This window comes from Mus musculus, chromosome 6 (genome assembly GCF_000001635.26).
Source record: "Mus musculus strain C57BL/6J chromosome 6, GRCm38.p6 C57BL/6J".
NCBI lineage: Eukaryota > Metazoa > Chordata > Mammalia > Rodentia > Muridae > Mus > Mus musculus.
The window spans coordinates 17,474,774-17,495,951 of record NC_000072.6 but is presented as its reverse complement, the minus strand read 5'-3'; the positions used below and the strand labels follow the sequence as shown (position 1 = coordinate 17,495,951).

General features: G+C 41.7%; 1 protein-coding gene across 5 annotated transcripts in view; it reads right to left on the bottom strand.

Moving 5' to 3' along the window:
* The window catches only part of Met (met proto-oncogene), a 110,632-nt gene that overhangs the window by 78,029 nt on the left and 11,425 nt on the right, over window positions 1-21,178 (bottom strand). For all 5 annotated transcript variants that reach the window (XM_011241043.3, XM_006505002.4, XM_030255209.1 and 2 more), the window contains exons 2-3: window positions 8,107-8,155; window positions 3,515-4,725 (exon numbers count right to left, since the gene is read on the bottom strand). In XM_011241043.3, the coding sequence (XP_011239345.1) occupies window positions 3,515-4,711 (1,197 nt within the window). In that variant the 5' untranslated portion in view covers window positions 4,712-4,725; window positions 8,107-8,155. The remainder of the gene's footprint in view (window positions 1-3,514; window positions 4,726-8,106; window positions 8,156-21,178) is intronic.

Here is a 21,178-nt window from a genome sequence, read left to right as displayed (position 1 = left end):
TATTATCAAGTTTCCATATTAGAGGGACATTTTCTCAGTGATTTTATTTTGCACATTAACATGTTCCTAGTGGAATATGCACTAGCCTAGAATAACATGAACTGATAATAACTTAAGATGCTTATAAAGTTTTACCTATGAATAGGTTAAAGAAAGGTCAGAAAAGATATTTAAAATGAGTTTTAAATTATTGTGGATATGCAAATGGATAGAATTCAAAGTTAGATATCACTGTAAATATGCCCTTTAAGAGTTACATTCAAATTCAACAGGAAAAAAAAAATGTGTGCATTGTGAAAATCAAGACCACATTCTTACAGAAGGTTATGAGCAACAGCACTGGTATTCCATGGATGCATACTTGTGGCTTGGGATAAGTTCTCTACATATGCATTATACGTAGAGACAAGCTTTTAAGCACAAGTAAGACACAGGTAAAGAAGAATGTGCTCTCAGAATTATCAGATGACTCAAAGGGGTCTTTCCTGTTGCAGATCTGAGAAAATGCCCCAAAATACTGTGGCTAGATACAGTCATGAAGTGTGAGGGGAGAGAAGGCAGCATAACTTGACCATCAATAAATCAGTTGCTCCTGAAACATCTGCTGGATCCCTGAATAGATGGTCTTTCCTGGCATCCCTGTGCTTGATCCTGCAGTAGAAATACATTTTCCGTATGACAAGGAGACAGAAGGGCAAAGAGTCCCTCTGATAGATCTTCTCACATACACTGAGGACTGGGCAGGAGCCTAAGTAGATAGGTACCACCACAGTATCCTTCAACTTGTCTAAAGAACACACTTAAGTCTGCCCATACATATATTAGAGATATTAATAGCAAAACTGCCTGATGTGTTTCTAGCATGAAACTTCATGCTAAAAATAAAGACTATACTCCAAGATATTATTAGAAGGTTCATCTGATATCTGGCCAAGTTAATCAGTCAAGCAAAACCGGAGTCATCGTATTGCTTAGATGATCCTCTTATTCCTTACGGGCTCGGTCCTGTAAAGCATTTTGGTTTTGTTGTCGTTTAGGACAAAGCTAGGACTATAGGCTGACGATTGGAACTCTTTCCGTGGGCCAGGCTTGTGAAAAAAAATGTGTGTAGTCTCAGTTTCAGCAAAACTTCAGCCATTAGTAAATGGAGAAGGTTAACAGGCAAAGAAGAAGAGGATGTCTACAGGTATTTCATATTATGGAATTTGGCCAGCGCGAAACTTGGCTTCCCTTGCACGAAGACTGTTGGCAAGTTACATCTTGTTTCCCACAAGAATTTTTTTGAGATGGGAGTGATAATGATTTCAGGTATGGCGTTTGGGGCATTTTTCCTTCGTGATAAAACTGGCCTGCATTTTATTGGATAATCTTGCCTCTTTGTTCCCCCTGGAACACTACAAAATGGGCAAAGCGGGTAAGATAAAGTTCAGAGGGTTTTGAGATTTTCTAAATTGAGTAAGGATGCTTGCAAGTGGGAGGCTGAAATGTACAAAATAAAACAGTGAGATAAGATACCGGTCCGCCCTGCAAAATCAAGGCTCATTTTAACGTTTAACAGTACAAAATCCAAGCATCAAGGGCATAAGCCCTGGAAGCCATGGGGAACTCCTAGTAGGCTCTTTAAACTTGTGTTGCTCAACTAGCCTACAGTCTGTGGGCAAAGCATTTTTGTTAAAGATGCTACGAGTATCGCACTTGCATTTCTGAATGCCAGGTTTCTGAAAGGCCTTCAGTGTTCTTCCATTATTTTGTAATATTTTCTATTGAAAAAAGATCAGCCTGATGAAGAATTCCATTGTACCTTAGAGAGCTTACAATGTATATTAAACATGTGTGTGGGCAGTACATCTTCGTAGGGACTGGTGTGTCCGTGTTTTGTGTACTATAAGACTTTGGAGGGGAAAGGAGGGAAGCTTTGTCTGTTTCACCAAAGGTTGTAGTTCCTGAACTCAATAAAACAGAGAAATAATTTTCCATCTAAGAAAGTACTCCAGGCTCATCGAGAGCCGGCACGTGTTCATGAGCCCCAGTCCCTCTCAGCGGAATGACATAGGTTCTCTTCCTATGAGTCTCTTCCAAAGAGACTGCTCTTCCCGGTTGCACTTACAACCTCCGTTTCTTAGACTGAAAACTGCTTGGGCAAGACACATGTTTCCAAAGACCAAGTGTTTTTAAGACTCAAAGTGACACTATTTGTTCAGTTATGGTCCCTGAGGGTCCCCTGTTAGGAGGCACAGCCATGCTCTATGTGTAAATCTAGGCCCAACACAACAATTCCCAAGACAGAAATGGACCCCCCCTTAGGTTGGTACTCTTTCTCTGTCACAAAGTGATCAAAGGGCTAGTAGAAAAATAATTCTATACTTATAGATTCCAAATTCTACTTTATTTAAATAAAACCACCAATAATTTTCCTATGCTTTCCTGTAAAAAATACCATTTTTAATGGTCATCAATCTAAAACAGAAAGTGTTGGATGGGAATCCAAATCTAAGCCTTAAAGTAATATTTTCTTTTAGTTTTATTAATCTGTCTGTCTGTGTCTGTGTCTGTGTCTGTGTCTGAGTCTGTGTCTGTGTCTCTGTCTCTGTGTCTGTGTCTCTGTCTGTGTCTGTGTCTCTGTGTCTGTCTCTGTGTCTGTGTCTGTGTCTGTGTCTGTCTCTGTGTCTGTGTCTGTGTCTCTGTGTCTGTGTCTCTGTGTCTGTGTCTCTGTGTCTGTGTCTGTGTCTCTGTGTCTGTGTCTCTGTGTCTGTGTCTGTGTCTGTCTCTGTGTCTGTGTCTCTATTTCTGTGTCTGTGTCTGTGTGTCTGTGTCTCTGTGTCTCTGTCTCTGTGTCTGTGTCTGTGTCTCTGTGTCTGTGTCTCTTTGTCTGTGTCTCTGTGTCTGAGTCTCTGTGTCTGTGTCTCTATTTCTGTGTCTGTGTCTGTGTGTCTCTATGTCTGTGTCTGTGACTCTGCCTCTCCTCTCTCTCTTTCTCTCTCTCTCTCTCTCTCTCTCTCTTTCTCTCTGTGTACGTGGGTTTACTTTTTTTGTGTGTGGGTACATGGAGGTCAGAAGTGAGACTTGGTTATCACCCCCTAGGGACCTGTTTGTTTTTATTTACTCATTTGAGACAAGGTCATTCTCATCGGCCTGGAAAGTGCTCGGTTGGCTGACCAGTGAGCCCAAGACATTTTTCTCATATTAGTGCTGGGATTATAAGCATAGACTGCCACACCTGTTTTTTTTTTTTTTTTTTCACATGGTTTCCTGTAACACAACTCCCCCATGCTTACATAATAAACATTTCACTGACTGAGCTACCTCTTCAGCCCCACATGAATTTCATAAGATATTATCTTAATCATTAATCAAGATTAATTTCTTAATTTTCTTACAAAGAATTTGTAAATATTTTGAATATTTACAAATATTCATCAACCACAGAATAGCTTCCGTGTCTTTTTTTTTTTTTTAAGACAGACGTTTATTCTGCTTCATACCAACTTTTAAGCGAGAAGCCTATATGACTTACCCTATTGAAACAGTGCTCATGGTTGGGTCCGTAAAAATGCTGGAGACATCTCACGTTGTTTTTGTTGACAATCTTGTTGAAGAAGTCATTGACATATTTGATGGGGAATGCACAGACTGCTGATCGATTCACAGGTTCAGCAGAATCTGGCTTGCTTTGTGCAAACACCCCGAAGAGAATGTCATCAGAAGGGCTAGCTCCTATTTGCTTAGCAAGATTGGCCCCTGGTTTACTGACATACGCGGCTTGGAGGATATTAAACACTTCTTCCCTTGTGGATCTCTTCCTTCTTTTTTCTGTCAGGATGCATTCCAGGGGCATTTCCATGTAGGAGTGCAACCCAGAGTCTACGGAACAGAACCTGATTATTCTTGTATGAAAAGTCTGAGCATCTAGAGTTTCCTTTTGGACAGTCAGAAAGTAAATAAAATGGTTGCTTTCGAAGGCATGTATGTACTTTATGGGGTAGGAATCTTGGAATTCTGGTAAGACATCAATATAGGACTGGTCTGTCAAAAACTTAAAACCATCTTGGGTTTCCTTCAGCCGTCTCACCGATATCGAATGCAGTGAATAACCAGGAGGATAGGAGGAATTGATCGTATTCCCCACAAAGAAATTGATGAACCGGTCCTTTTCCGACAGGAGGACTTTGGCTCCGAGGGCACTCACTACACAGTCAGGACACTGCCCTGACTCCTCTTCTGGGGAGAACATGCAGTGGACCTCAGACTGGATGTCAGCAGAATTGTCAGGAGGAAGGACATGCCGCTGGCAAGTCCCTCTGTTGACACTGCCACAGCTAATGAGTTGATCATCATAGTATGTGTCAACAAGCAGAGCCATGTTGATGTTGTCTTTCCAAACCCCTCCTGATGAATTGGCTTTGCTGCTGCAGTCCCGACAAGGTAAACAATCTGGGTGTTCCAACACGGGCCCGGTCTTGAATTCGGATACCTTCTGAAGGTCTTTGTCATTTAAAACATAAATGTAGTTTGTGGCTCCGAGATAAATATGATGGCCGTGTAGGACGACATTCTGGATGGGGGTTTCTGCCGTGAAGTTGGGGAGCTGATACTTCATGTTCACGTTCATCTCAGACTTCACTAGGGCCTCCTTGCACTCCCCATGGCTCCTCTGCACCAAGGACAACAGCAGCACCAGAATGCCAGGTGCCAGCACGGTGGGAGCCTTCATTGTGAGGAGTTGATCTGCCAAGACACATTCAGGCAAGAGCCCTTTAGTCGTCATTAGAAACAAAGAGAGAAATGGAAGCATGACTCCTCCAGCTTCGATATCAGAAATAACATTTCCTAACTGGAATTTTATTTACATAGAATGAAAAAGAAAAAAACTGCTAGCTAGCTTCACATAAAGATGTATTGTAGGGCTGGACATGACTCCACATAGTTTAATTTTAGAAGTCAGGCCACAAACGAGTCATGTTCAAGGACCATTCTGTGATGCAAACAATGTTCTGTGTTGAGGCCACACAGCAACTGAATGGCATTCAGCAGCTCAATAAGAAACACAGCACATTGTGTCTTAACCCTTGCTGCTTGCTTAATGTGGGTTTCTATCTGTGGCTAATGACTAGGTTGATGCTTAAACTTTCTTGTTTAGTCAAGTAAAGGAACTGTGGCTCAGATTCATTTATTCTAGAAATCACAGCAGGCATTGTTTCCTTGGGAGCATGTAGAATCACTAGGCTAAATTTAGCTTCCTTTTGGAAGAAAACAATCATAAATCCTAGAAGCAAGCAATCACACGCTGTTTATAGGATTTGTGTGTGTGTGTGTGTGTGTGTGTGTGTGTGTGTGTGTGTGCAGGGAAAAGGTATGGTAATAATTTGGCTATAGTTAACCTATTGTTTCATACAGACAAATGCTTAATGCAAGATCACCAGGACTTCAAAACAAACAGCAGGCAGAAATGCGTGAAAGTAAAATTTAATCTTCGGAACTGAAGTTTTAGAACTATTTCCCAGGAAAAAACAACATATTGTTCATTATCAAGCCAAAAAGCTCTTTAGTAAAAAGAACATTATTTCAGTATTCCGTGGTATGCAATTGGACCAGTTTTTCTCCCAGGAACCATAACTGGTTTGTTCTTCCTTTTTAAAAAACATAAGGGACACAGGTTAAAAACATGTGAATTCTACTGATAATAGTTATGGGCGGGGTTGGGTATTGTTATGCAAAAGAGAGGCTTTAGAAGGAAAGGTAATTACCTAACATGAGCTGAATGATGCTTAAAACCATATTTGGCACCACAGTGATGGCAAAGACTACTAACCTTGGATGTATGAAACCACACCAAAGTCACCAAGCAACTAATATGTGCATAATTCTGTGCTTACACTATGGAAAATGGAAAATGGCTCATGGTTCCTGCCTTTCACAGAACCTAAAAAAAATGGCTACTATGTAACACACATAGACTGACAATACTACCTGGCATTAAGACACTCCATACAGGACAAATCCCAAACTACAAGCATCAAGAGTCGGAGAGATGGTCCCTGTATTGGATTATGATATGAGAAACAGGCACATATTCATCATGTGGTGAGGTCCAGAAGAGAGAGGACGACATCTGTCTGACTCATTACTATATTCCAATATTGAGTACAGAGAAGCCTGAAACATAGTCTGGCATTAAACTAATATATACCGAATCTCTGTGTAAATAAAGATAAGTAGTATGGGTCAAAACCAAGAACCTTAGTCCATACTTTCTGACTTAGGTTCTCTTGCATTTCTAAAAATTGGGAGCTTTAAAGAAATGGTTGACCAGCAAATATAATGGCCTGGAGCGAAGTAAAAGAGGGCCAGAAGCAATATATTGCCCCTAAGAACAGAAAGAGATAGTGACGCATAGTTCAGTACGTAGCATTTGACATCTGGCTAGACAGAATAAAAGGAAGGTAAGGATGATGGGGAGTCATCCGGGCAGAAGTAGACTGAGTTACAACAGCATGGCAGGCAGCAATAGGAAGGTGGCTAAAAGATACAGATTTTAAGCATGCCAAGTTTTATTATGTAATGGGAACCGAGAAAAGGTCTCCCATAGGAATGATTAGGACAGTTCACGCTATTTATCAGGAATCAGGTGCTTGGAATTCATGAGGAATGAATTTTCTGAGCAGATGGAACACCTATGCCAAGGAACCGAGGTGAATAATGAAAGCCTTCTGAGGAGAGCTGCCATTATGGACGAGGGATGTGAGTGGTCCAGGTGAGACACATCTGCTTTGAGTGATCCGGTAGCAAGTGGAATTAGGAAGGGATGCAAATTCAAGACTCTGTGTAAAACAAACTGCAAAAAGCTGATAACTAAAACCTAGGTTGGCATGCTTGGCATGGTGGGACAAGATGAATAAGGAGATGGTCAGCGAGTTAAATCTGGGCGAATACCTACAGTAAAAGAACTAAAGGAAGAGTCAAGAAGGCTCAGGTCATTGAGACATCAAGAGATTGTTTCAGGGTTACAGAAGCCAGGTGAGGGTCTCAAGAGGCACCTAGCTCATACAGGAAAGAACTATCTGTTGCCCTTCAAAGAGTAGTTTCAATCCATTTAATTGCGGCTTTCAAAAAGGCTGTTAAGGTGCACGGAGTGTGTGTTTTGAGGAAAAACAAGCAGAAGGCAACAGCAGTTGTTTGGATTTCACTCTTAAATTGTAGGAAAGATGTATGCTTATTTGCAAGACTTTCCCTTCTTTTACTAACACTGCTTCAGTACCAACAAAAACAGTGCCCTGCTCTGGAAAGCTCATAGTCCATTGGTAGAGGCAAATGAGTTATCAGCTGTGTGAGTTGGGAGGACACCAGACTGTAAATGAGGTTAGAGTTCATTCCTCAAGGAGGACAGTGACTGAGGTGTCCTCACAGATACAGTGGCTTTGTGCAGAGCAGAGACCAGTGGGAGGCACGTAACAGGGGCAGGATGGTGGCAAGTAGTAGAGCCTGAGAGGTGGGGTGACAGGCACAAGTGAGTGATAAGGCTGATGATGCAATACTCCAAACGAGTATTTCCAAGATTCCAGGAGCAGAAGACTGGTCACAAGGTTCCTATAGAGGTCCATGTAGAGCCAGAGATGAGAGGTCACAGGACAATACAAGAGCAGTGAGGATTCAGAACATAGAAAGTCCATGTTCTACAAGTAAGTCAGAGTACATGAACATGTGTTTCAAGTAATGGATATAAAGGAGGGGTTAGGGATTTCAGCTGGAGGAAGAGGTTCAAAAATAACCAAAGAAGAGCATGCAAACTGAGGCCAGCAAGAAATTCAAAAGAACAGCATTAAGCTAAGATGTCTTACCTTTAAGATAAGATACATTCAACCTGTCGTGGCTACCGCTTCGCGTGCATGAAAGAGAAGAAACCTAGCACAGACAGTTGAGGACATGGTGGTCTTTGGGATCCATGTAGAGGTATCTGAGTGAGGATATAGGATTTCAGGGGATGTGTAACGAAGCCAGAAAGCCACACTAATACCAGAGAGCAAAGGAAAGCTTCAATAGGCTAAATTACTGGAAGAGGTATAAGCCATATAATAGTAAAAACAACAAAAATGTGCACTGCGTGCTTACCACATGCCAAGCGTTCTGCTACACCGTCAGCTTTCTCTCCACAGCCATCCTGTGAAGAAGGAAGTTGATTAGTATCCTCTTCTGGATGAGGGTGCTTGACAGAAGTCACCCAGTGTGAACCAAGACTCAATCCATGCCTAGCCGACAGTCGCCCATGCCCAGATGCTTCATTAACACCGAGAGAGAGAGAGAGAGAGAGAGAGAGAGAGAGAGAGAGAGAGAGAGAGAGAGAGAGAGATCACTGCCGGAGCAGGTTTCCCCATCAGAGCTCCAATCCCAGCCCTTCCCTGTCTAGCCATGTGACTTAAGGTCATTCATTCACCTCTGCACCCACAGCTCAATATTCTCATGGGATTGTTTTTTTTTTCCATTTTTTATTAGGTATTTAGCTCATTTACATTTCCAATGCTATACCAAAAGTCCCCCATACCCACCCACCCCCACTCCCCTACACACCCACTCCCCCTTATTGTTTTTAAGTATAAAAAAAGAGCGGACAGTTCGAAGATACATGACCATCTTAGAGTATATATGGCGACTGGAGCTGAACTTGCTATTTTTAAGTGTACTTCTCATTGTTCAGAAATATACTAGAATTTTTTTTTTTTTTGATGCTGGTGAGGGAAACAAGAGGGAATAAAAAATAAGGATAGGAGACAAATTGTCATATCAGTCCAGAGTACATTTTATGAAAAATTGTTTCTTAACACGACACACATCAGTATATCTTCCAGGAATGAGAACACAATCTTTATATTTTTCTCCAAAAAACTGAAGGTAAATAAATGAATGCTGACTCCCTAAGGGAAGGCCAAGCAATCTTATAACTCATTTGCATCCAAGCTGACCCAGTAGTGCAGTATTGAGTGTGCATGGCTTTTAGGTTTTCTCTTGTGAAAGAAGCTTCAGAATAATCTTTATTTTGTTTTTACATTCTGACGAGTTACCTATGTTTTTAAAATAAGAAACATGTTCTAAGGTTTATATGTATGTCACGTACCGTGCTGATGCTTAACAAACTAAAATCCAGCAAATGTATGAATGAGATTTTTGTTGTTGTTGTTGTTGTCTCATTGGATGGGACAGCAAATCAGAAGTAAGCTAGCAGGGAGGAAGGATGCTATTAATCACTTAATACACACCATTTTCTAGACCATTCTGTGCAATTAAGACTTGACCTGCCCACAGAGGTGTGTGTTGGTGAGAGCCGAGTGCCACGGGCAGACTCTGGTGCCCAGTGCACAGACACATACTCTGGTCAGGTGTATTATGGGATCCACCTCATTTCTGAGGGAGGCTCTTTGAATTCTTTGAGGAGTAGATGTTAGCATAGTGTCTGGCCCATGGTAGGTATGATCACTGTTCTTTCCTAGACTCGGAAAACATGGGTGGGTATCTATGATGTTTCAGAGACTGAGAAGAGTTGAAGGTGATTAAATTACTTTCAAACCATCAATGAGAATACAGAGTGATGGGAAGGAGAGACAATCACACAGCAGCTTAAACTCAAGGCGAGAAGTTCAAAGAAGGGAAATGTAGCCAGGCTATAGAGTTAAGTAGACTTAGCAATCAATTAGGATGCTTTTCTCATAATGCATTCATAATCTCGAGTAGTAGAAGCTAGTTTCAGTTTGTGGCAATGGAGCTACGTTGTATGACCCAAAGTAAGTCACTTAACTTCTTGGGCATCTTTCCCGATTGTAGAGTGAGTTTTGAACCAGTAGCATGCGTCAGTCCCCTAGCACTAGCTCAGTTACACCTGTCTTGTGAGTTTCTTCCCGACTTACATTTCAGCCACCTTATCTTGACAACCAAAAGTCAGCATGATGGGAGTGTTATTTCACAGGGATTGGCAAATATTGCACATTAGAGCTTTGTCCTTCCACCCTGGAATGGTTATGAAATATTTACTGGCATTCCTGAAGTGAACCAATCAACTCCAATGTATGTTCCAACTGTGACAATCCTGATCTCTGGGACTGCTTTTCTACAATTACCCGTCACTCCGGGGCCATCAACCTGAATATATGAGAATCGTGTTTACCTCACGACTCCAACTTTCTCCCCTAGCTCTATGCCAAACCGGGCTAGGACAAAAATTTGAATGTTTATGATGGTAGAGACTTCAGAAATATTCTCACTTCCATATATTTCTGCCTCCATCCATTGAATCCTGTGATGGGTCTGAATCAGACTTCAACACAGAATGTCTTGCTCTCTACTTCTCTTCGTTTTTTTTTTTTTCTTTTTGAAATAGTGCGAGTCATTTAACTGATTTTTTGACTAAATAAAACGTACAAAGATGATTCAAACAGACTGACTGATTCATTCCCTTGAAATGTGCACATAGCAGATGAAACCAAATCACCTATAAAACATTTTCTTATTTCTCTGCAGTTGGTTGCAAGAATACGCTCACTGAACAAACATTTCCTGGGAATGAGCACCCCTGTGCCATCTTGGTCATTAAGTTTGTGGTATTTAGGAGTCTCTTCATGAAAGACTGCCTGTTAACTATGAATTTGGGCTCAGGCCAACCTTCCAACCTGCCATTCAACTCTTCTCTACTACCTATCCGTTTCTAGTTTTCTTAGTGAACTACTTGGTCGCAGCATTGCCCCCAAGTCTAGCAATGTGGAGGATTCTCTAGGTTTCTATTGAGCAGGGTCTGTGCTTGCCAGCAATTCTATCAGCAGCCAAAGCATAGTGCTGTATTTAAGGACTGATTCCTCAGGGAAGTTTTCAGCAGGTGTAATGGGACATTACATCTTTTTAAAGGAGGAAAAACTTCATAAACTTTGACACAATTAACTTTGCTTTAGGGACTGATTTTTCCTAGAAGTCACATGGTATGTTACTCTGTTGAAAGCACCTTCTAGTTTGCAAGATATCCTCAGCTATATAATTTTTTTCCTAATTACAGTCATAAGGCAACTATTATTCTGATTTTTTCAGATGACATGTGTGTTGGAAGAGAATGAAATGTTAGCCAAAGGTGCACATGGAATCAAGGTCCCCTCAGTACTTATAAATTTGTAAAAACACACGATGCCTGTTTGAACTGTGCTTAATTAGTCGCAATTCTAGGGGAAAGGTTGTATTCAAAAGACATAGTACTTAAGTGAACAGTTATTTATATCCGCTCAGCTCCTATTGTCTCTTCCTCTGGCAGCTCTTTCGAAATCCCTCACTACCCCATCTACTGAGATTGCCCATCAATCATGATGCTCTCTTCTCACTGCAGGAAGAGGACGCTCACCAGTCTGGCGTTTCAATGAGCTCTAGTCGTCTGAGCCAGTGCTCAGTTAGGGTGAACATACGACCAAAGCAAGGACAACCATATGGATGCTGGCAGAGAATCACTCATGTTCAGAGATTCCAAAGATACAGATGATACTACCTTGCAGTCTCTGAGGACCATCTTGGCTACTGTGTGGGGAGAGCCAGCCTGAGTGTGAAGCTGATGCTGCAGGCAGAAAAGCTTAAACATGGAGAGGTGGAGGCTCTCACTACCAGTTGGCTATCTGTATCCCACCATGTTTTAAGGTTACAGGAGCCAGTAAAATTGTTTCTTGCATTCTTCCTTTTGGGTCAGCAGTTTCATAATGATTCCTTTATTCCTTGCAAATCACATACAAACAATATCCAGTAAAAAAATACTTATGGATTTGGGAGTTCATACATAAGATCAAATGGATAAAAGCAACTTTACATAAATTTTCAGAGAAGATCAGGCATGTTCAGGGTGGCATGGCTGGGGACTATGTACAGTACTCAAAGAAATGGAAAGAAAGGATTTCTCTGTGTTTTTGAACCATTACTCGTAAATACCTCCTCGACTGGCATCCTGGAAGCCTGCTCATCAGCTCAGACTGCTAAGGTGGTACACTCTCATCTTTCTCCTATGTATTTTTGAAGTAGAATATGTAGAATGAGCTCAAGATGAAAATAATGTATCCAAATGATGACCTGACACATACAACTCTAAAAGATTTCAGTACGTTTTATTATATAAAGAGAACTTGTTATTCTGGAAGATGGCCGAGATGCCATATTGAGGAAGTTAAACTATAAAACAATCACCCCTCCAAGTAAGAGGGCCAGCCTGAGTGTGAAGCTGATGCTGCGGGCACATCCCCGGAAATAATCGTAGCCCTCTATAAACTGATATTCTTTCCACTAGATTTAGTGTAGGATTATAAGGATGGAGATGGCTCAGGAGGCAAAGGGTTTGCTATGCATGTGTGGGGACCTGAGGGGATTCCTAGAACTCATACAAAGTGATGAAGTAGCATGCATGTCTGTAATTGCCAGAGACCCTGCTGCAAGATAGGAAGTGGAGACACGAGAATATTCAGAAGCGGGTGTCCAGTGAACCGGGCATACAGTGATAAACAAAAAGAGACCCTATCTCAAAGAGGATAAATGATTAGGACCAATTCCAAGGTTGACTTCTAACTTCTGCACAGTTACTATTCATGTGTCAATTCCACGAGGCAAGAAAATGAAGGATCATCATAATAAAGTTATAGCAATACAATTCTAATGAATAGAAATAAGTAGCACTGGGGGGTGGGGTGGGGAGTGTGGGGAAACACTGGAAAGTTCCAGATGCCAGAGATTTGAGAGGCTTCCAAGGCCCAATAGGGACGACATTAGCTGAAATACCCAACAGCAGGGAGATAGAACCTGAAGAAACTACCTCCAGTAGACAGACATGGGACCCCTTGGAGGGATTGGAGCACACACCTATTTAAAAAGTCTTAACCCCGCATTGTCCCTGTCTAAAGGAAATGCAGGGACAAAAATGGAGCAGAGGCTGAAGAAATGCCATCCAGAGACTGCCCCACCATGTGATCCATTCCATCCACAGACCCCAGATCCGGACACTATTGCTGATGCCAATATGTGCTTACAGACAGGAGGCTGGTATGCCTGTTCTGAGAGGATCTGCTAGCACCTGATTAAGATAGATGCAGATACTCACAGCTAACCATTGCACTGAGCCTGGGGACCCCAATGGACGAGTTAGGGGAAGGGCTGAAGGAGCTGAAGGGGATCACAACCACATAGGAAGAACAATATCGATTAACCAGACACCTCAGAGCTCCAAAGGACTAAACCACCAACCAAAGAGGATATAAGGAGGGATCCATGGCTCCACCTGCATATGTAGCAGAGGATTGCCTTATCTAGCATCACTGGGAGGAGAAATGCATGGTCCTGTAGAGGTTTGATACCCCAGAGAAGGGGGATGCTAGAGGGTGAGGCAGGAGTGAGTAGGTGAGTAGGGGAACACCCTCTTAGAGGCAAAGGGGAGGAGTATGGAGTTTATGGAGGGGAGACCTTGAAGGGGGATAACATTTAAAATGTAAACAAATAAAAGGATTCATAAATTTAAAAAAAGGGGGGGGAAATAAAAGAAAGAAATTTCTAATGACATTTCAAATACTGGTTTTGTAACCAGGCACAGTACATGGTGTTACACAATACTGAACAGATATTTTAAGCATCCACTACATGACACTCAGTTGTCCAAATACTGAGAAGTTCAGCTAGCTTGAAGACAGCAGGATAAACTCCATACCTTAAGTCTGTAGGCTAAATCAAAACATAAAGGAAACCACAGAACTATTGAGAAAACATTTTGTTACAACTTTTTTTTCCCTGAATTTTCTCCCATGCCTCTAGATTAATCTCAGTATATAACAGTAAAGACAATTTAACTTAACAAAATCATTTCTGGTGCAGTTTAATCATCTAAGTATAATCATACAGAAGAGCAGTGGCATGACACGGAAAACCTGGAAGCTTCCTTCTGCCCCTTTAACCACCATTGGAAATCACCATTGTGAGAGGATCTCGGGTCTGGGATTTCTCCCTGCCTAACCTCTTCTTTCCTTTCCTCCCTTCTCCTCTCCCTTTCTTTTACTTTTTTCATTTCTCCTCCTTCCCTTCCCTCACTGAGATTGATCCAAGGCCTTAAGTATACTAAGCAACTGATCTACCAAAGACCTACATCCCAACCTCAAGATCCTCTCACCAAAATGATTTCCAATGGTGGGTTAAAGTGACAGAAGGAAGCTTCCAGATTTTCCAGCCCTTCCAACTGCTGTAGTGGATGGTCATAGGCAAATAATCCAGAATGCACACAAGACAGTCTTATTTTTAATATTTAAAGATTAGTTTGTACCAAAGTACCTTTATGGCACTCTGACACGGCGTAGAACATTCTGGAAAGGAGCTGGGGTGTGGAGGGGAGAGCGAGTGGAAGGAGCTTAGGTGCTAGATGGATGTGGATGTGCCTTGCCTCTGCCTATAGCCTGGCCTGAGGCTTTTCTTTTGTTTCCGCCTTGTGGATTGTCTGTTGTCCACGAGGGTCTTAAATAAGTCACGGCTACACTGGCATTCATTTACGCACCGCACACCGACACCTAGTAAACATAATGCCTGTTTATTATCCTGAGTTGTGCCTCAGCTAGTTCTGCCAGCTCTCAAGAGAAATGAGGAAGTTGGCCAGTGATCTGGGAGAAACCACTCTGAACACCTGCCCAGGGTTTCATTCCTTCCTTTTCTCTACAAGTTAAATAGACTATTTGTGATTTCCCCATCCCTGGCCATCTTGTGGTTTTCCTTTAACTCAGTTTCAAGTTCTTGAAGCCCTTAAAGTTCTTCCAAGACAGAGGCTACAGTAAGAGCCAAACAGGAACCATTAGTTTAAAGAGTAAGCCCATATCCCCATAGAGATTTAGGAAGTGAAGATGTAGGAGTCCCAGTTACATTTGAACCTCAAATACTGGATTCTTTTTTAGTGTAAATATGTCCCATGGATGTATTTAAATTGCAATCCTAGTGGTAAACACGTAGAGAAAAATAAAGGAGTGACAGCTTTTGAAACCAACATAGCTTGGAACAAAAAGACTTGGGTAGGTTTTATTTATCTTGGGAGTAAAATAATTTTCTGTCTTCTGTTTGCCTGCTTTCTTGCTTTCCTTCCTTTATAATTAATGTTTTATTTGTACCGGAATTTGAACCAAATGCCTTGTATACGTGAGAAAAGTGTTCTACGATGTAGCTATATCCCAGCCCTTTATCTCTCTCCAGACAGGCTTGCTGAATTGTCCATGTTGTCTTCGAACATTCTCTGTGGTCCAGGCAGACCTTAAACTTGATCTCTCTCTATTTCAGCTTTTTCCATAGCTAGGACTAAGACACATTCCACCAGGCCTGACTCCATTGTTTTTTGTTTTGTTTTTTTAAGAATTTGTTTCCCTAACATGTACATATTTGCAAACTGTGCACAATTTCCCATTTTTATTTCATTTTTTGCTCCTGTTATATATCCAAAACATGTAGTTTTAAATATGGTCAATAGGGTAATTGAACTCATAAACTGATTTAAAATATTATATGAAAGTGTAACCATCAAAGGGCATAAACTTTTTGTTTAAAGAGAAGAGGTGTAATGAAGACAGCAACTTGTACATTACATGGAATTTCATAAAAAGATCTGTATATTTCTTAAAGATTCTAATATAAAAGGCTATAGAAGTACTCAAGTTAAACTTGGCACTAGAATAATATACAAGTGTTATAATGAATGGGTTTGGTGCCCTATATAATGATGGGCTTTAGAGCCACCCCTTCTGGGGTATACAAATGTTTCACTAAAGAGAGCTAGTGTTTTTGTTCTGATATTTACGCGGCTATCTCAGCCCTTTTCCCGATCAACATTTTAGAAGTTGAAAATGACAGACTTTTAGCCTAAGAAAAAAGCCGATTGTGCATTTTCTACTTTCAATATATGATTAAGATCATTGTCCAAGCCTGGTATGGCAAGAGTAAAGATAAGAAGAATAGAATACCATTCTAGCCTCAAGATTTTGCCTCATAAATTCATAATCTGTTAGCAAACATCTTTGTTCTTATAAGAATGGCTGACAACATGCAACTTCTGGGAAAAAAGAATAAATGGACATTTGTTTTACTATTGTGCATGTTGTAAAGAAAAATACCATTCAGAACATTCATTGAATTGTCAGAGTCCCATATGATGGACAGGCATCTACCCCATTAATAAATGGTAGCTCATACAAAAACATTTCATTATCCTTGGAAATGTGGAGGTTGAAATTCCCCATTGTTAGAAACATGCTAAAAGGCTTGAAACCAAAAGCAGGGTGCCCCCCCTTTCAGTCTAATAGATGAATGGAAGTTTATAATTCAGATCGCGTAGATGCCCTACCAGATTTTGCTCAATTAAGCCCAGAACAGTGAATAAAATAAATCCACAGATCCCATCTTTCCGTATATGTGAGTTAAAATAAATTAAGCCTAGCAACCGTTTCCTGCTACATTCACATCAGAGTTCGGAAAGGATGAACCTGTCTAGGCACTCAGAATGTGGACTGAGAGGAAGACACACAGAGGAAGCTGGTACATTGCTCACTAGTGAATCAGACATTCCCTCCTCTATGTGGGGGTGGGGAGTGGAAAATGTCCTGGGCACAAGGCACGTTCTAGTTCCAAATGGGGGGATCTGTGCTCCAGTGGATTATTGCATCTCTTTCCTTTCTTCTTTCCTCCTTCCCTTCCTCCCTTCATTATCTTTTGAGTGAGACAAGGTCCTGTTACCATTGTTGTTCAGGCTGGCCTCAAACTGTCCTTTTTGTCTTCGCTTCCTAGTGCTAGGATTATAGTCAGGCAACACTATTGGCTGGTCCATTTCCTCTGGGTTTTCAGAAGGCATAAAGTTAAACAGCTGCACAGGGAAACAGACAGTGAGTAGACCCAGTTTTGTCATGGTGGCTCTGTCATAGGGAAAGAGAAACCACGCGCGTTAGGAATGAGGCAAGGGTGGAGACACCAGGGCTTGTATCAGGTGGGCCTTTCTGACTCATACTCGGTTCACTTCTGAACTCTGTTTTGCTCACATCTGAGAATGTTCCCTGGGAAGCTAACATCAGCAAGCAGACTCTGAAACTGAACGAATTTAGGCTTAGGCTTTGAAGCTGAAGTACACAATAGTTTCTTCTCTAAGCATCATAGAAATTGTGAGACTACTGTGAATGAATGGAATTAACACACCTGTCTGTATTTGTCTACAGGTGAGGATTTTCATGAGTAAAAATAATGCAATTATGTTGGAAAAAAAACAAAACAAAAGCTTACACACATGGTGAGATCGATACATCATCGTAAAATAAAGAACTAAGCCCATTATCTACAAAATAAAAAATAAATGCCTTTAAATGAGCAGAGAACGGCAAGCAAGCCAGTCCCCGAGAAAGCAGGGCAGGACTGAGAAGTAACTATGGAGTCCCATTTCTAACATTCAGTAAACACCCTGGATGCTTGAAAAAAAAATCAATAAATCTAAAGGTTAGGACAACTTCAAAACAACTGTGCTCAGCATTGCATTTATATAACTGATCAATTGAAGAGAAAATAACTCAGGGCTCTCTCTGTGTGTGTGTGTGTGTGTGCACACGCGTATGCAATCATGTTATTGTGAGTGCGTAAGATCTCTGTTTGAGGGAAAGAAAGGAAGAGCAAGAAGAGGGAGTGGTCTTCTTTAATGGCCCTTTTCACTTAGAGTCACTGTCAAAATGGCAGGGAGCCCCATTCCCCATCTCCCCCTAGCACTGTGGTCATGGGGAAGAAAGGCTAAAGGCATTCGAAATGGTGATGGCTTAAGCTGGGACTTGAATGTAAATGACATGCTCAGAACAGCTAAGGGCACAGACACTTTGTGCAGTGAGGACAAGGTATGGTGCTTTCCTGAATACAGCAGTTGAACATCTGTGTGGGAGGGGCTGGCATGGTTACAACTGCCAGATCCCATTCACAGAAAGCCTCCCCTGCAGTTTGCTGAAGGCTCTGCATGCTGTCTGTAGGTGGAAGTCAATGGCTATGACAATTAGTACACATATCTCATTGTAGTTGACCATATGGTGAGATTGAAGTGAGAAGGAGCCAAAGGCTGTGAGATAGTGCAGAGGTTATTCAACTCTCTAGGCACAAAGATAAGTAAGGATCAAGAGAATAAAGTGGGGACTCCCTAGTTTGGTATCTATCTTCTTACCTTTATCAGCAGACGGTATAAAAATTCATTTCACCAGAGCTTGTTTTGCCTGTCCAACATCTTCTCAGATTGAATTCAGCACATGTTCATTTAGGCCCTACTATGTGTTTGTCATACATCAGTAAACAGACAAGCAATTCAGTTCTTGCAGAAAGTACTTCTAGTAGGGGCATTTAGGTGACAATACACGCAAGCATGCGGGATGTCGATAAAGTATATTAGAAGTTGATAGTCTGGATATCTGGACTGTCTCAAGGAAGGGTACAGGGAGAAGTCTGGGCTTTGGAAATCTGTGTAGGTGACTTTTGCAGAAAAGGTAGAGGAAGGGAGAACTCAGCCAAATGACAGGTGAAAATGGATTTCTGAGCAGAGTTAAGAGGAATGAACAAGAGACATGTTTGGTGAGTTTTCCCCTAAGCCTTTGCATCCAAAAGATGAGGTCTAGAAAGACAAAGAATCCGAACAGTAGAGCCCTCGCTGGTCACTATGAGATTCTGGCTTTTGTTGGAGTGAAATAAGAAACCAATAGAAGGTAGAGATTGAGGGGTGCTTATACTTGAATGGAATCCCTTTGAGTGTGTGACAGAGGACTGCTGGTAGCCGGGGATTGTATGGCATAAGGGTGAGGCAATGAAGACAGTGGCAGACTGCTTATGCAGTTCACCAGTGACAGAAATAATATGCTTCCTTCTAGCTGAAGTGGCTGAATTGTGGTAATATTTTGAAGAATGAGAGAATGAAATTAAAATATCAGGTATGTAAATAAAAAGGATTATAGATTTTATAATAAGGAGACTGGTTTTCCCAATTAACTGACAGAAGGGGTTAGAAAACCCAGTGGGATTCAAGAAGACCAGAAGTTTGATGGGGATGTAGAGAAACCAATGTGGTTGTGTTGTGTGCACAGCTGAAGTACTATGTACGCGGATAAGAGTTGTTGGGCATGTGGTGGGATATGAGAGTCTTATAATGAAGGATGAAAGTCTAGGTTAAAGACTTAAGAAGCTGTCATCATGTAGATGGGGTATAAAGAGAGGGGGGTTGAGTGATAATACCATGATGGTTAATCTCCAGGGTCACCTTGATTGGGTTTGGAAGCACTAAGGAGATACACTTCTGCTTATGTTTGTATGCTTCCAGAAAGATAGAACGGAGAAGGAAAGACCTACCCAAAGTGTGGTATAGATAAAAGAGAAAGGGAAACGGGAGAAAGCAGGTTGAGCATTAGCATCCATTGCTTTTTGCTTCTTGAATGTCAGCTTCATGTTCTGCCTCCATGCTTTGCCTGCCATGATGGGCTGTATTGCTGTAACCCACTAACCCCTGCCCCCACCCCCTACCCCGGACCAAAACAGTCCCCCTCTCCCTTAAGTTGTTAGCTGTTCTGCATTTTGTTACAACAACAAGTCAAGAATATAATCTAAAAGGAACAGAACATAGATGATAAGACACACAGAACTGAGGGCTGGGGCCAACAAAGCTAACAGGCTGGAAAAACAGGATGAGTAAGTCAAGCCGAGAGAACAGTTGGAGATCCTTGTGGTGCCTGTGCTCAGCCCGTGACACCTGCTCTCCAGTCTGTATCACAGATCAGCATCTCTCATCTCCCAGGTTCGCAAGTCATCATACTGGACTCCCGCATGTGAGTACTGCAGACATGACTGTCTTAGTGGTCAGGATAGAGTCATTTCTTATCCGGATTGCTCCAGCTTCCTAGCTGCTTTTATCGCTCCCCTCTTGTCTTGAGAATCTGTGCCACAATGTACAAGAAACATTCTTTTTTCTAAACAGAAAATCAAATTATTTTGTTTCTCTAGGTGAACAAAAAATCATCACCTTAGGAGAGCAGGGCAGTTAAACTTGATGCAGGCTAAGTATCCATGATCTAAAAACCAAGACTACAAACTGCTCTAAGTACCTGCACACTTGAGAGGTTTTGAATTTTGGAGCATTTTTGTATTTCTGATATTCACTCAGGACACTCAGCTAGCAGAGTCTATGCAGATATTCTAGAATCCAAGAGAACATTTCTGATCCCACCCCTTTCAGATAAGGACTAGCACTGCCTTTATTCCAAAGGTATAAAGAAAAGTCATGAACAGAGGAAACTTGGAGACACAGAAGCCGAGCCTGTATGATTTTTCAAGGGTAAGGCAGAACTTTTGAGAGGGAGGGAAGCAATCAGACACACATCATGGACTGTAGTGTATCCCACATGGAAGAGAGTAAGAATAAAACAAGCAGCCATTAGTTTTGGCAACAAGGAGACTTTCTTTGCCATATGGAGGAGACTACTCGAATGAAATGAGCTAGGGAAAAAGTAAGAATAAGGAACACAGAGCAAACAGGTTAGGCCTGTGTTTATCAAGAACTTCTGCTTAAAAGATAGGACAAGTCAGAGTGACTACTTAGGCGACTGTGGCTTCAAGATCCTATCAGTGCGCCTTGCATCTGTGCTTTATTTCTTTTTTTGAGGAGGCAGCAACTGGTTGCATGAGGACTGAGTGAAAAACGGCCAAGGAGACTTTAATGATCGGAGGGGAGGGGGCAAGAGGAGGGCAGGGCAGGCAGAGCAAGGTGATCAAAGACGTGGGGGAGAGTGGACTCAGGATCATAGGTTGAAAAGACCTCTTCGCTCCCTGAGACATACTCAAGGACGTAATGATGAGTGACGTGGAGACCAAAGGCGTTTCTGTTACTCTCCATATATAAAAGGAGACCTTACACTGAGACCAAGGAAAGCTGAGAACAACTGAGGACTTGAGAGGATAGTGAGAGTTTGCAGTCATTGAAGTGGGCCTGGGGAACGATGGGACAGAGACCTGTAGGAGAACTCGTTCAATGGACTGGACAATGCTTTCTGGATACTCTCATCTTAAAGTCCTTTGTGTCCATTCCCACTGAGTGAGCAGGCTGGGTTGAGGAGCGGATTCCTCATGTTTACCTAATCCATCAGCTCCTTGAGCCTTTATTAAGAAAAAAGTCAGT